Source organism: Pieris brassicae, chromosome 1 (assembly GCF_905147105.1).
Source record: "Pieris brassicae chromosome 1, ilPieBrab1.1, whole genome shotgun sequence".
Classification (NCBI taxonomy): domain Eukaryota; kingdom Metazoa; phylum Arthropoda; class Insecta; order Lepidoptera; family Pieridae; genus Pieris; species Pieris brassicae.
The window spans coordinates 107,397-120,793 of NC_059665.1; the positions used below are offsets into that span (position 1 = coordinate 107,397).

The 13,397-nt window shown below is 36.4% G+C and overlaps 1 protein-coding gene across 6 annotated transcripts; it reads right to left on the bottom strand.

Moving 5' to 3' along the window:
- Nucleotides 1-207: 207 nt before the first annotated feature.
- LOC123707778 (zinc finger E-box-binding homeobox protein zag-1) lies at nucleotides 208-12,766 on the bottom strand. 6 transcript variants are annotated; one of them, XM_045658267.1, is made up of 4 exons: nucleotides 12,645-12,766; nucleotides 9,276-9,463; nucleotides 2,861-4,892; nucleotides 208-2,479 (listed from the first exon to the last, which is right to left on the bottom strand). In XM_045658267.1, the coding sequence occupies exons 1-4, from the start codon at nucleotides 12,733-12,735 to the stop codon at nucleotides 2,286-2,288; spliced, it is 2,505 nt and encodes an 834-aa protein (XP_045514223.1). In that variant the 5' UTR covers nucleotides 12,736-12,766; the 3' UTR covers nucleotides 208-2,285. The 6 variants fall into 6 exon arrangements, with proteins under 6 accessions (XP_045514223.1, XP_045514172.1, XP_045514109.1 ...); XM_045658216.1 differs by having other exon boundaries at nucleotides 9,294-9,463; nucleotides 12,464-12,766; XM_045658153.1 differs by having other exon boundaries at nucleotides 12,464-12,766.
- Nucleotides 12,767-13,397: the final 631 nt, after the last annotated feature.

Sequence of the window (13,397 nt, forward strand, 5' to 3'; positions counted from 1 at the left end):
ACTGGCAATGTGGTAAAGATCTTAAACTGTACCGATTTATCTGGACTCCGCAAATTTTGAACTAAAAATACCGACAGCACAGCTGAGACAGGTAAAGATAGGATCTAAACATCTACTAGGAACGGATAGGAAAAGGTAAAATGTACAATATAAACTGTCAGGGAATGCGGAGTGTGCATGTTTGTTTAAATAAAATACATTTTGTGATGAATCGTCAATATATATTAATATATCATTATATTTTTAATATTCATAAATTCAATATACATTGTAATAATATCAAGTAAAATGAATTTTACACTATAATTTATATCAGCAATATTTTAACACTTGTTAATCTATGGGTAAGTTTAACAATTTCGACATAGCTCGGTGTAACAGGTGCTCCGCGATGCCCTTCTCAACAAACACAATAGGCATATACGATACAGGAATTCCCGTTATAACATTATTTCTTATTCTATATAAAAGAAATAAGTACTCATCTGCAATATTATATTTCAACGAATATAGGTACATATTAACTTTTACTTATACATAATGCACGAATGTTTCACAATAAAAATAAAAATATTCTCTTAATTAACGTCTAGTTATTAAAGGTACCTATTAGTCGTTTGCTAATCTACATCTAACGACGACGGTTTTATGTACAGATGCCCGCGCCTTATTCGAGTTAATTAATCTTTGGTTTCTCTAGCCCACCATATCGGTTTCGCATAGCATTATACACATAACCTCAAATAAGTATATCTACCATCTATTCTAAAACGTTTGCTGTGAGGCGTTACGATAATTATCACGATAAATAATCAAATAATAGTTAATATATTATTAAATAAGAACAATGTATAATATCTACGTAATTTAAAATGCAATATTCAGTCACGCCTATTAGGTGTTTTTTTCTTGCGGGATCGGCTGCGGTGGCGAATCGAGTTCTTTATTACTGAACGGGTACTCTGTAACTCTCAATACTCCCAGCACTGATAAGATTGTGACATCAGCGACACGCTAGTTGCGAGATTCTAAATCTTAGTTTTGAATTCGGTATCGCTGTTGAATGTTACAGATGGCTGAAAATCTTTATTTTAATGATAAAATACAAGTTATAGCGCTTGTAAAAATTACAATAATTCGTTGCATGGAAACCTTTCACAATGCGAAGTTGACTTACATAAGTAATTACTCCTTATAATCTAGTCATTATCCTAAAATAAGCTTAGGAACTTTGTGTTATTGTTTGGGTAACGGACATTTTAAAACCAAATCAAGATTAGAAATTTTGAAAGTACCTTCTGCAATTTGTGGTTGTGAAAAGTATTTTTCGAAAAAAAATGTTTCATATTCATTCAACATAATAAATACCTTATTATTCTTGTACCTAAAATTAAGCTATCAACGATTTATACATAGATTTCCTACCCATAGTGGTTTAAGCAGACCTTAACTATTAAGCATTTATTACTTATTGCATCCAATAAATGGTTGTTCATTATTTATTGTCATAACATTCATTGTATTCGTGCGCTATGTTACGTCACACTTCTAGCTAAGTGAAGGTATAGGTTAAGCAGAACACTATTTACATGAAAGCCTTCAGCTACAAACATTTGTTTTAATCTATTTTGTCATAGTCCTAGCATATTTATGAAAAGGAAGGAACAGAAACACGGTAGGGATCCCATCCAAGTTTCTCTGCTGGAATGCTTTAGGCTTAGCTAATTTAAAACTACCGAGACGTTCATATTCACTTAAAGCAATATTAATAATAATTTACAAATAATTTTACGTTGACTATTCCAAATGGACATCGAGCACTGTTAGTTTGTCTGTAATTAAGTAAAAAGATATCATATACAACAAAATATCTTACACGTCGAATACTAAACATTTACATTTACCAAGTCGGAGTATTATGATGAAGGTACCAGTTTAAAATCAGTATTCGATACTCGATTCGGTATTCTGGCACGATTTTGGCACGTTCGTTACGTTTAAAAAAAAACCATATGGCATTGAGCAAATACGTATTTACAATATTATCACCTAATTAATATATCTGCAAACTAAAATATAATAGGTAGAACTATTCTGGTAAGTCAACTTTGATTCTAAATCTATGGCACTTGTTTACATTATCTTTGGTTTGTCCTTTGGCACCTCATGTGTTGACACCGTTAAGTGTGATCATCTTTGATGGATTCATGCACGGAATGTGTATGATATAAAGCCGCCGGCATCTTATCGAGGCTCTAGCTCGAATCTCTAAACGCATGTTTTGATTAGTCTCGATATGGCTTGCAAATGGCGAACCGATGGTTCATGTGCTGACTGTAGGAGCCGGAGTGGGAGAACTTTTTGAGGCACTTGCAGCACTGAAACGGCTTCTCCCCGGTGTGCAGCCTCTTGTGCTCCGTCAAATGGTGCTTGTGCTTGAATGCTTTCGGGCACTCGGCGCATTTATATGGCCGCTGACCTGTAAAAAAAAACTTGTGCTTATATTGTTGATTGAGAAACTAACTCTAACAAATGTAGAGTTCAATATTCAATAAGATTTTTGTAATCACAAAATTATATTTACGGCACTTAAAAATGTGTTATAAATCCCAAAACTCTTTTCCATTTAAAAATTGGTTTAAATTTTGGGATGAACTGTTAAGGGACCTCATTCTCTATAAGACCTAGCCGAACTTGGACGCGCTCGTATTCGTATGTAGGAGAAGAGTTATTTTTTAATCAAAAGTGTAGTCCCAATAGTTTCGAAATAAAGTAACTGACATACGGAAGGCCTGGAACAGACATTGTGAATCTTTAAAAGTTTCGAATTTTGCTAAATAAAGACAGAAAAAATAATTACCTGAGTGTTCATATTTGTGTCGAGCTAATGAACTTTGCTTGACAAAGGTCTTGTCACACTGATCACAGACAAACTGTCCCTCTCCTTCTTTGATATCATTTCCCTTTAACTTGCTTTTCTTAAGTATATTGGATTCATCATCAAAGTCATGATGGGCTTGGATCTCTTCAGTCCAAGTGGAACGTTCGTAGGAGGGGCTTGCACTCTGTCGATGGTCTGTCATTATATGCATGTTCAACATGGACGGTCGGCCATTAGCGATATCGTTGTACTGGAGAAGTTTATCCATTGGTATTAAAGGATTTACTGCCACTTTTTGCAAAGATCGTTTTTGGGCAGTAATAGTTTCTCCCGGAGACGGTGACAATCTGAAGTCGGTGTGAGAGGAGGATGAGCAATTGGAATGTGGGTAAGGGTTAACGTAAGCGGTGCGGTATGGTGTTGTACTCCTGGAAGATTTTTGGCTCAAATTAACCGCTTCTTCGGAGTCCGAATGTGTTACCGAAATACTACACGGAGGGGACGGTGACGGACTAGAAGTGACGGATATATTTGATTTTCTGGTTGACAAATCAAGGGGTTGATCTGAAGGAGTGGCTGTTAAACTCATTCGCCTTTCTCTCGCTCGAAAATTTTGAAACCATACTTGCACAACTCTATTGTCCAGACCTATTTTGTGAGCAATTTTCTTACACTGATCTCTGTTTGGACGCTTATTAAACGCATAGTGTGCTCTCAGAATTATCTGTTGTTCCTCATTTAATGCCGTCCTTACTCTTATTTTCCTGTCATTATCATGAACAGACTTATCATCGCGGTCGTCCTTACCAAACTCTTCGTCTTCGCTAGCGCTAATACCACTCTGCATCGATGTTCTAATTTCTGCTTCTAACCTATTTAACGCTACGGTTTCGGCAACTTGCGCAGCCAACCCCTCATGTTTTCGAAAAACGTTTCCACACAGTAACTTCTCATGCTCTATTAAATCATTCTTGTTTTCAAATGTCAAGTTACATTTACTACAATTCTGAATGTCGTTAGGTTCATTTTTGACGACAATGTGTCGTGTCGGGGGTGAGTCTATGCTTGGACAAACATTGCCAGAAATAGGTGATAATGTTTCCATATTAGCTCTAAAATAATTTTTATTAACCGAATCTAATATTAAATTATATCCATTATTATTGTCAATTGAAGGGCCGTTGTTATTTGATGGGACCGAGTCATACTTGCGAAATGGTATTCTTAGATCATGATCTTCATTTTCGTGTTCCTTTTTTACAGCAACAGCTTCATCTTCTTCAATATCCATAACAAGTTCTGCGCTGCCTTCAGAATGTTTATCATCTTCTTCGGGAATTTCTTCTATGAGATCTTCTACGTTCTGTGCAGAGTGACTCCTGTGCTTTGGATCAGGACTCTCTATTTTTCGTTGTTGATACTGCTGCGTAGCTAGTTGTTGGAACAATTGGCTTAAAGACGCAGGAAAACTGTAGGGAGTGATTCCTGACTCGGGGCTCATCGGTATTCCGGGTGGCATGTAGAAGGGATTTAATCCTGGTTGAGCTAGAGGCGGTCTGTGATAATTTGGATCCTGTGAAGACATCGATGCAAAAAATGCTTCGTTGTACTTTGGCAATATTGGCAAGAACCCGTTTGGTACCATGTTATGTTTTAATTGAGACGCGACCATCGCATTCGCACGTTTTCTCGACGGGCTTCGGTCAGGATTCAGTGCGGGGTTATTCGGTTTAATTCTTCCCATTTTTAAATTCATGACTAGGCATTTCTTAGACGTCATGTGGGAAGAGTAAGAGCCGGAATGAGAAAACTTTTTTCCGCAATTGGCGCATTCGAAAGGTTTCTCTCCGCTGTGGATCCTCAAGTGTTCTTTGAGATGATGCTTGAACTTAAAGGCCTTGTCACAGTCATTGCACTTGAACTTCCGTAGATTGGCGCTTTCGTCGTGACTCAGCATGTGCCGTTGGAGCCGATACACGTTAGCGAAACTCTTGTGGCAGATCTTGCAGGTCTGTAATAAAAGTGAATTTTATTTTTAATTTTCATCACTTTATTAATTTTAGACATTTAAAAATAAACGTTGGTAAATATGTAGTCTTGGCACTATTTTTCTTGGAAGTACCTTATAGCAAATAAAATATGAAAAACTTTACGTTAATTTTTGTTATTGCTTGTTAGCACTGAATATAAAGTACACAAACAAGGATTACTTATATCCCCAAATGATTATGTATTTGTATTTGGAGTAACCCAATATAAATTAAATGCATTGGAAACGATTTTAATAAGCTTTCAATTAGATATAAAACATTTTACCTTAACAAAGCATAAAAACGTTCAGAAATGAAAGAAGTACTAATCACAATATTTATATTTAAAACAGGATTAGATTTATAGATTATAAACATGTGTTTTACAAGTTCTATAAAGGCGTTTAATGTTTTACTAAAATAGATGAGTGACGTGTCACCAAGAATTATCTTTTCAATAATACATTTACTATTATGAGTTACATAATGGAAGACTTGTCACGGGGCCTTTCAATTCACTGCCTTAAATATTTATTAAATCTTCGCCATTCATAATTTGTATATTTAGAACCTAGATGGAAGTTCACACACATCATTTTTTCGAAGAATTCCTCCAGGCCCTGTGACAACAACAATTTAATTAATCTATATAATATAAATTAGTATGGCAACTTGAATTCACATGTAATAATAAAATAAAATACAAAAATAGTTTTGGTTGCTATTTTTTTTCAAATTTTTTAGTACATAATGCCTCTTATACATCTAACGATACCGACTCCTATATACAAATTCGTATCGTAAATACTTAACTTAATATTTGGTTTAGCTAGCCCTTTTAAATGGTTGCCTATTACTAATTATTAAACTACATAAACAAATGTAATATATATTTGGAAATATAATTTGAAATACGTAGATATCCTTATTGTTTATAGTTCATTTACCAGAAAATTAACTTTCAATCAGGAGCGCCAATGAATACTGTTTCTTTAATATTTGGATACTTAAACTAACATACATGTATTCAGATACAACACCTCCTCAGTAAGTTATAGTAGGTATTTGGATAATTCAAATAGTGATAATAAATATATGAATATTTTGACAACAAAGAATATATTATAACACAAAAACCTGTAATCAATGCTTGATTCACACTCAGCCACACAACAGTGTCTATACTATGGAATGCTTTACAATATCTATATAAAATTATATAATAGACGTAGAATCTTAACCTATATCCATTATCTACAAACGAGTATTATACAACAGGCACTGTATTTTTAATACCTTCAATATAAGAAAGGTCTTATCCAATACATTAGATGGCTCTAAGATCCGAGAATATAAAATATTTGAGCATTTTAAATACCGCGCAAAAATACTTACTTTTACAATTATAATCTAATTTAATATTCTGGTTATTAAGTATTACTCATAACGTATAACTTATACCATAATCTCTTACGCGTTAAGTTCTGGCATATGTCTTTGGTTTATGATAGGTAGGTACCCAGTTAATATACTATTATTGAGAGTATTTATAAAACTATATTATATAAGTACAACTACTTTTAAACTACACTGCATATACTTTTGCATAGTTAAGTTTCAATTCGTGTGATTTGCAATTTAGGCGCTTAAGCCCCATAAGCAATATTACGTTACTTGATTAAACTTTAGAATTCACTTTAAGTCCACGTTTTATGACGCCTGTCATTTAATTGCGTCATAAACATAATATATCCAAAGTAAATACTTCAGTCTCGATATGGCTTGCAAATGGCGAACCGATGGTTCATGTGCTGACTGTAGGAGCCGGAGTGGGAGAACTTCTTGAGGCACTTGCAGCACTGAAACGGCTTCTCCCCGGTGTGCAGCCTCTTGTGCTCCGTCAAATGGTGCTTGTGCTTGAACGATTTCGGACACTCGGCGCATTTATATGGCCGCTGACCTAAAAAATTCAGTCATTTGATCATGTCTACATTTATTTTTTAAGGAATATCGCAAAAAAACTTTTTTTTTTTTTAATTTAGGCATTGAATACTTTAAATATATTACAGTACCTGAATGTTCGTATTTATGTCGGACTAATGAACCTTGTTTCACAAAGGTTTTATCGCATTGATCGCAGGCAAACAGACGTTCTTCGTCTCGATTTTCTTTTTCTTTCAACTTGCTGCTTTTAGGAAGTGACAAGTCTTCGTCGAAAAGTTCAGTTGTACTACGTTCGTTACTACGAACAGGTCGTTCGTTAATTGGATTCCACATTTGTCTATTAGTACCGGGCGTATCGGAGCCGTATAATTGAAGAGATGGATAACTACCCTTTGCTAGATCATGGTAATGAAGTAACTTTCCTATTGATATTGATGGGTTGTTCGATACATTTGGTTCCCTATACCTATTACTAGCTTCAGTAGGAGATGGTGAATAACGAATATCAGTGAGAGGCGAGGAACAATTGGAATGTGAGTAAGCATTGTAGCGACTTGGAGACGTGCTCCGAGACGACTTTTGGCTTAAATTTACTGCTTCTTCCGAGTCAGAAATTACCACGGATAAACAGACAGGAGAACCAGACGTACTTATGTCGTCAATTTTTTTTATGGACAAATCCAGAGGCTGATCGCCAATAAATGTTCCTTGGCTGGAGCGGCGTTCTCTGGCTCTATTATTTTGAAACCAAACTTGCACTACTCTGCTGTCAAGTCCTACTCTCTGTGCGATTTTTTTAAATTGTTCCCTATTGGGCCGTGGGTTTAGATTGTACTGTTCTCTTAACATTAGTTGTTGTTTATCAGTTAATGCCGTTCGAACTCGCAGTTTTTTATCAGAATCATTTGTATTTTTTTCATAGCCTGTGTTACCTATATCTTCTTGATCATTAAAGTCCTTTTTACAGTCAAATACTAAATTTTTTACAACTATCGATGACGCCTCAGAAGTTGAGGCCTTGTCTTGAAAAGTCCTCAGAAAATGTCTATTTACAGAAGCATTAACTGATTCAAGCAACGAGTTAAACGTTACAGAAGGTTCCACTTTAGTACCATTTCCGTCTGAACCGTTCTCTTTCTCCAAAGAACTTTCACGTTGGTCGTCCTCTACGTCCATAATAAGATCTGCGCTTCCATCGGACTTTCTATCTTCTTCCTCTAAGACTTCTTCGATCAAAGCTTCGGGTTCCATCAAACATTTAGTTTGCATTTTAATGTTACTGCTCAACTGTTCTTGATAAGTAAAGTGCTGCATATAGTTAAACGAATTTGGGAAAGCATAAAGAGAAAATTCATTTGAATTCGTGGTAACATTGTTAGGCAATGGTGTATAATCTGGATTTGCTCGTTGATCCGGCAGCCCCGCATGCAGTTCTGGGTTGTAACCGGCCTTTTGAGTTATTATCGATGCGAATAATGCTGCGGCTTCTTTATACTTGGCTAGTATAGGCAGGGCTGAATTATTTCCGAGGTTTTTACTTATATCTTCTGGCACATGTAATACGTCGTCCTCTTGCTTTACACCGGGACTGATATTTCGATTGTAAAGCTTGTTGTTAGACCTAATTCTACCCATTTTTAAATTCATTGCTAAGCATTTCTTCGATGTCATATGCGAGGAATATGAACCAGAATGAGAAAATCTTTTTCCACAGTTCAAGCATTGAAATGGCTTTTCTCCGCTATGTATCCTTAAATGCTCTTTAAGGTGATGATTGTGTTTAAACGCTTTGTCACAATTATTGCACTTATATTTGCGAAGATCTGGGCTCTCGTTGTGACTTATGGCATGTCGTTGCAGTTGATTCATTTTTGGAAAGCTCTTGTAGCAGATGTTGCAAGTCTGTAACCAAGTTTTATTCTATCTTATCAACAAAAAAAAAAAAACACTACAATAACGGCTCTACTATTACTAAAGGAATAAATACTACAACTACTTCTACTAGCATTTACTTAAGGAAGCCATAGCTACGAATATTGTTTATTTTGCGTACCTTGTGAAGTGGTTTCCGATAATTCTTTTTGTGAAACACGCACACATAAATTTTTCAAGATTGCTATTACTTACTCGTAGTCACTTCATTTTAAATCCGAAACAGTCATATGGTAAATGTATGTATATTGTTCTAATTATGCCTTGTGGCTAATGACCAATACAATTAAAGTATTTAAAAGAAAAGGTAGATAAAAATTATTAGATAGAAATACATGTACAATAAACGAGAGAGAGAGAGAGGGAAAGAATGAAAAATAAACAGTTAAAGAAACAAAGAAAATGTTATCGTCCGGGTTTCAGTCATTATTACGTATACGGTTCACTTGGGGTAAGTGATGTTGTAATGTAATGCAATGTACACTGACATATCTGAGGGTATCCACCTGAGTGCTCGGCGAGTGCAGCGTCTCGTGCTTCTCGAGCTGGTCCCTCGTGGGGTACGCGCCGCGGCACTGGCTGCAGCTAAACGGCCCGCCGGGGCCCAGCGGGGACCCGCCCCGCTCCTCCTCCTCCTCAGGCTTAACCTCAGGCCCACTACCCGCCAGGGGACCCACTGGAACAAATATATTAGTATACTAGTTGCCACGCGTTTAAGAGGTAAATGAGAAGAACATGAAATATTCCAATTAAGTGACACTATTAAAGAACAAGTGCCACAAGCTAATTGAACTAAGTTATAATTAACACGATATATATAGGTAGAGGTATTTGGTACGTTGGCGGTTATACTGGTAATGGTTCATCGTTTTTAAAAATAGTTCTGCTACGAGCGTATGTGCGGCAGCCGTCTGACTTCACAACATCATATGCCTACGAATCTATTTCACAAAACAATCTGATTAGCCTAGCATGGCTGAACCATTCTTTATACAAAATAAGTTGTTTTTTGTATTGAACTTAACCAGACAGTTAAAAACTAATGTTCATTGTTGTTGTGTACTGGAATTGTAATTATATTAGATGACGTGGGCTTTCCCTGCAGGCAGATTCACTGCAATTGCAGCCGGTGTCTGGTATTGAATTTTAGAAATTACGGCCTCGTAAACACCGCACCGGTCATTTCGTCCACCCTTTAGGTACGTGTGCCGCCCTACGCCCGTCCCATGCTAACCAATATCAGAGGACAGTCGACAGTCATTGTCATTTGTCCCTGTATGTATTGAACTATAGATAATAGACCTAAAAGCGCTGTAAATCTCCAATTTCCGAAAGTTAGCCAACTAAAGAATTCTATTCGGTAACAGATGGCGTTGCTTCGACTTCTGTAAAAAATTTGGTCAAACCGAATTGTGTTATTGGTGAAGAGTACGATTCTCATCTTTGGGTAGTAGGTTCGAACCCCTGAACGTAATTAATGTTTCAATGTCCGGATTTAACATTTTCTAGTTTGACCATAATTAACAAAATTGGCTTTTTCCTTTAGATTCCCAATTTATCAAATTCTATTTTATTGAAGATTTTATCACCAACAAACATTCAACGTATTATTGTCTTATACTAGATTTGTTTTATATATAAAACATGCGTAAGTTGTAAAGTTGTATACAATTCAAAAACGAATTATTATCCGTATATTTTACCGTCGTACGGGAAAATCAAACTTACCTTTTATATTTTTATTGATAAGCGATGCTTTTTAACTGAATTTACTTGAATTAGTAGCGTTTCTTGAACTCTATATTGACAACACAATGAGCGCTCTGAGGGCAGCAATATTACTATCAGCTATCAATGAGGTGGAACGGACGGGAACACCTACACGAGCCAGCAATCTGCGCACGGGCAGCGTCCGTCAGCCGCTGATAAAACTCACACACTCACTGCGCGCTTCCTATTGAACTACATGAACAATTATCGCACGCACACATCGCTGGCGCCGATAGTGAGCCGGTCGATGGTCGACGACGTCAGGACTGTGATTGGTCGCACCTGGACACCTACTAGCATCTCAGTCTTTTATTTTTTGAAATTAGTATGTCCCTAAATTACTGTGTTATTCACTAGTATAAAATGCCGCGTGCCCCTTAGCTCGATTTTCCTTGTCCGCATACGCTCAGTATCTACTGAGGTATGTGGTTAAAAGTATTTTAATAAGATGATTCATTATAGAAGGTAATTTGTTGTGTAAAACATAAGAGGGTATTATGTATTTATGAAGAAACTATCGTATCTACGAAATCTTAGCTAAACTTTGATGCGCTCCTATATCAGTACCTACTTTGCTTATTTTTTTTTTGGTTATAACTATTACAGTAAAAAATCAAAGATACTTATTATACATTATATTGTAAAGGTTTTTGTGGATAGGAAACAACCGAAACAAATCTATCTAGCTGCATTTAGTTAATTTTACCAACAATATATTTACTACGAATAAAAAACATTTACTTACATAATTGAAATAATAAAATGAATGTTGGTATGAAGACTGATATTTAATATACAAGCCTTCGCAGTATTTTATCTTATTATATTTTCCTTTTACATTGACTTGAGTGCTAATATTGTAATATCTACTGACATAATATCACAATAAAATGGAACAAGTACTTACAAGTTATACAAGTAAATCAAATGAATATTGGTTTATTTAACGGTTTTAACCATAAAGATGAAGAGCGACGGAGAGCGGTCCTAACTCCCAATATTGTTTACGGAGCGATTATAAAGGCTCGTTAATGAGTTTGCTAATTTGTACGTCTGTCTTCAGCAAACAAGTAATTAGACGACACGGCTACGCTTACTAAGTATCTACTCACGACATGCTGTAGGTACCTTTTCGATACTCCGTTTATAAATGACAAAAAATAACTTTCCTCAACGCTCAGAACCGTCAACGGACCTCCCTGCATCCCTTGCATTTTTATCGCATCACTTTGTGCCGAATTACGCCAAGAGAAAATATCTATACTTAGAGCAATCACAACTTATTTTAGTTTACGCGTTAGAAGTCAGAACTTAATCTATATCTCATATACAATGTCCCTTCACTCCAGACAGGCGGCCTCAAATATAAAGTAGAAAGTAAAAGAGAAAAAGCAAATGAATTAAAACAACATAATCATTTACGATTTAAGACGTTAAAAGAGATCGGTGCACCCCTCGACAAACGAAACTTTCTTTTAAGTCGGTGTATACCTGTTCCCGGCTCTCGAGTGGATGAATTATGTCTCGAGGGAACGAGGGAACGGCGGCTAGGTGCTCTAACGAACACGTGAGCGAATTATATTGTTCATATAATACTAATAAGACAGCACTGTCAGATCGTCCGTCGAAAAATTAATCAAAAAATGTAATTACTAACAGTATTTTATTTTAAATAGTGATTATATTAGCTGGAATTCACGTCTTTTAAAGGTTTTCTCAAAATTATAAAGATAATTATCTCTACAGTAATAGAGTTGAGTGCTAAATTACTCACTGAAAGTTTGTTTGTCGTAAGTTTAAGAAATTAACTAATGGCAAAATGTTGCTTGTATCTTGAGATTTAAAATGCGATAAAAAAATAAACACACAATGAGCAGCAAACAAAAAGAAAAGAAAATAAGCTTACTGAAGGCAGCGAGCCGCCTGGCCGAGGTGGTCGAAGTGGGGACCTTCTTACTCCTCATTTCCGCAAGCCAACCGGCCGCAAAGGTTTCGTACCAACCGCCAACTCCCATAAGCGAGCTGTGCACTTTCATCTGAAGACACGAGCACACAGAACACACCGCTAAGACCTACGCGCTACTCACAGCGGCAGCCCCACACGTTGGCCAGGCTCCACAGGCGATACGAGTAACTGTCGCCGTAACACCCGAACATGTCATCGGTTCTCGCGACCATGGCCCGCACGGCACGTCTTGCCGATCCGACGGCGCGCGGCGGAATGCCCGCTGGTCCGCCCTCGGCCCGCCCTGCAAAGCCGCCCCCGCCTCACCCGCCTCACCCCACCGCAATCTACCTTACCAACCGACCACGGTACCACGCTGGTCTTCATCTCGAAACACCATTTACCTTAAGGCATCACAATATCGAATATTTATTATAAAGATTTAAATTCTCTTAACTTAAAGCGTTGTTTATATATTGTGATACTTAATAACCAAGAAAGTCTAGTTCTTATTTGTTTTAACTAATGTATTTCACGTAACTTGATACAATTTAAACGAATATATAATATGCCGTTCAAGAGATCCACTATACTATATTCCCTGCTAGCAGCCGTAGAGGAGATATGATACGCTCCACCTTCATCTACCTGTCTTTTTCTAACATCATAGCGATTTGCTTATACATTTAAAGCCAAAACTGAAAGCAATTTAATATAAACATATATTGTTCGAAATACTTTAATAATCTTAATTTAATAAAATTTCATTTACAAAATATTTTTACTCGGCATCGGTCACATTTTTTGGTTAGTTTTCCTCGGGTTAGAAGCATTAATTAATATTGTGATTTATACTTTTTTGTTGATTATATTTGTTAATAGTTACGTCCTCAAT

What these genes read in the sequence shown, in the direction of transcription:
- LOC123707778 (XM_045658153.1), bottom strand. Translation starts at nt 12,593, where the DNA reads ATGAAAGTGCACAGCTCGCTTATGGGAGTTGGCGGTTGGTACGAAACC. An exon ending in CAGGCGGCTCGCTGCCTTCA is followed by an intron (nt 9,464 to 12,463) that starts GTAAGCTTATTT and finishes TATTTGTTCCAG; the next exon opens with TGGGTCCCCTGGCGGGTAGT. An exon ending in AGGTGGATACCCTCAGATAT is followed by an intron (nt 4,893 to 9,275) that starts GTCAGTGTACAT and finishes CTTTTATTACAG; the next exon opens with ACCTGCAAGATCTGCCACAA.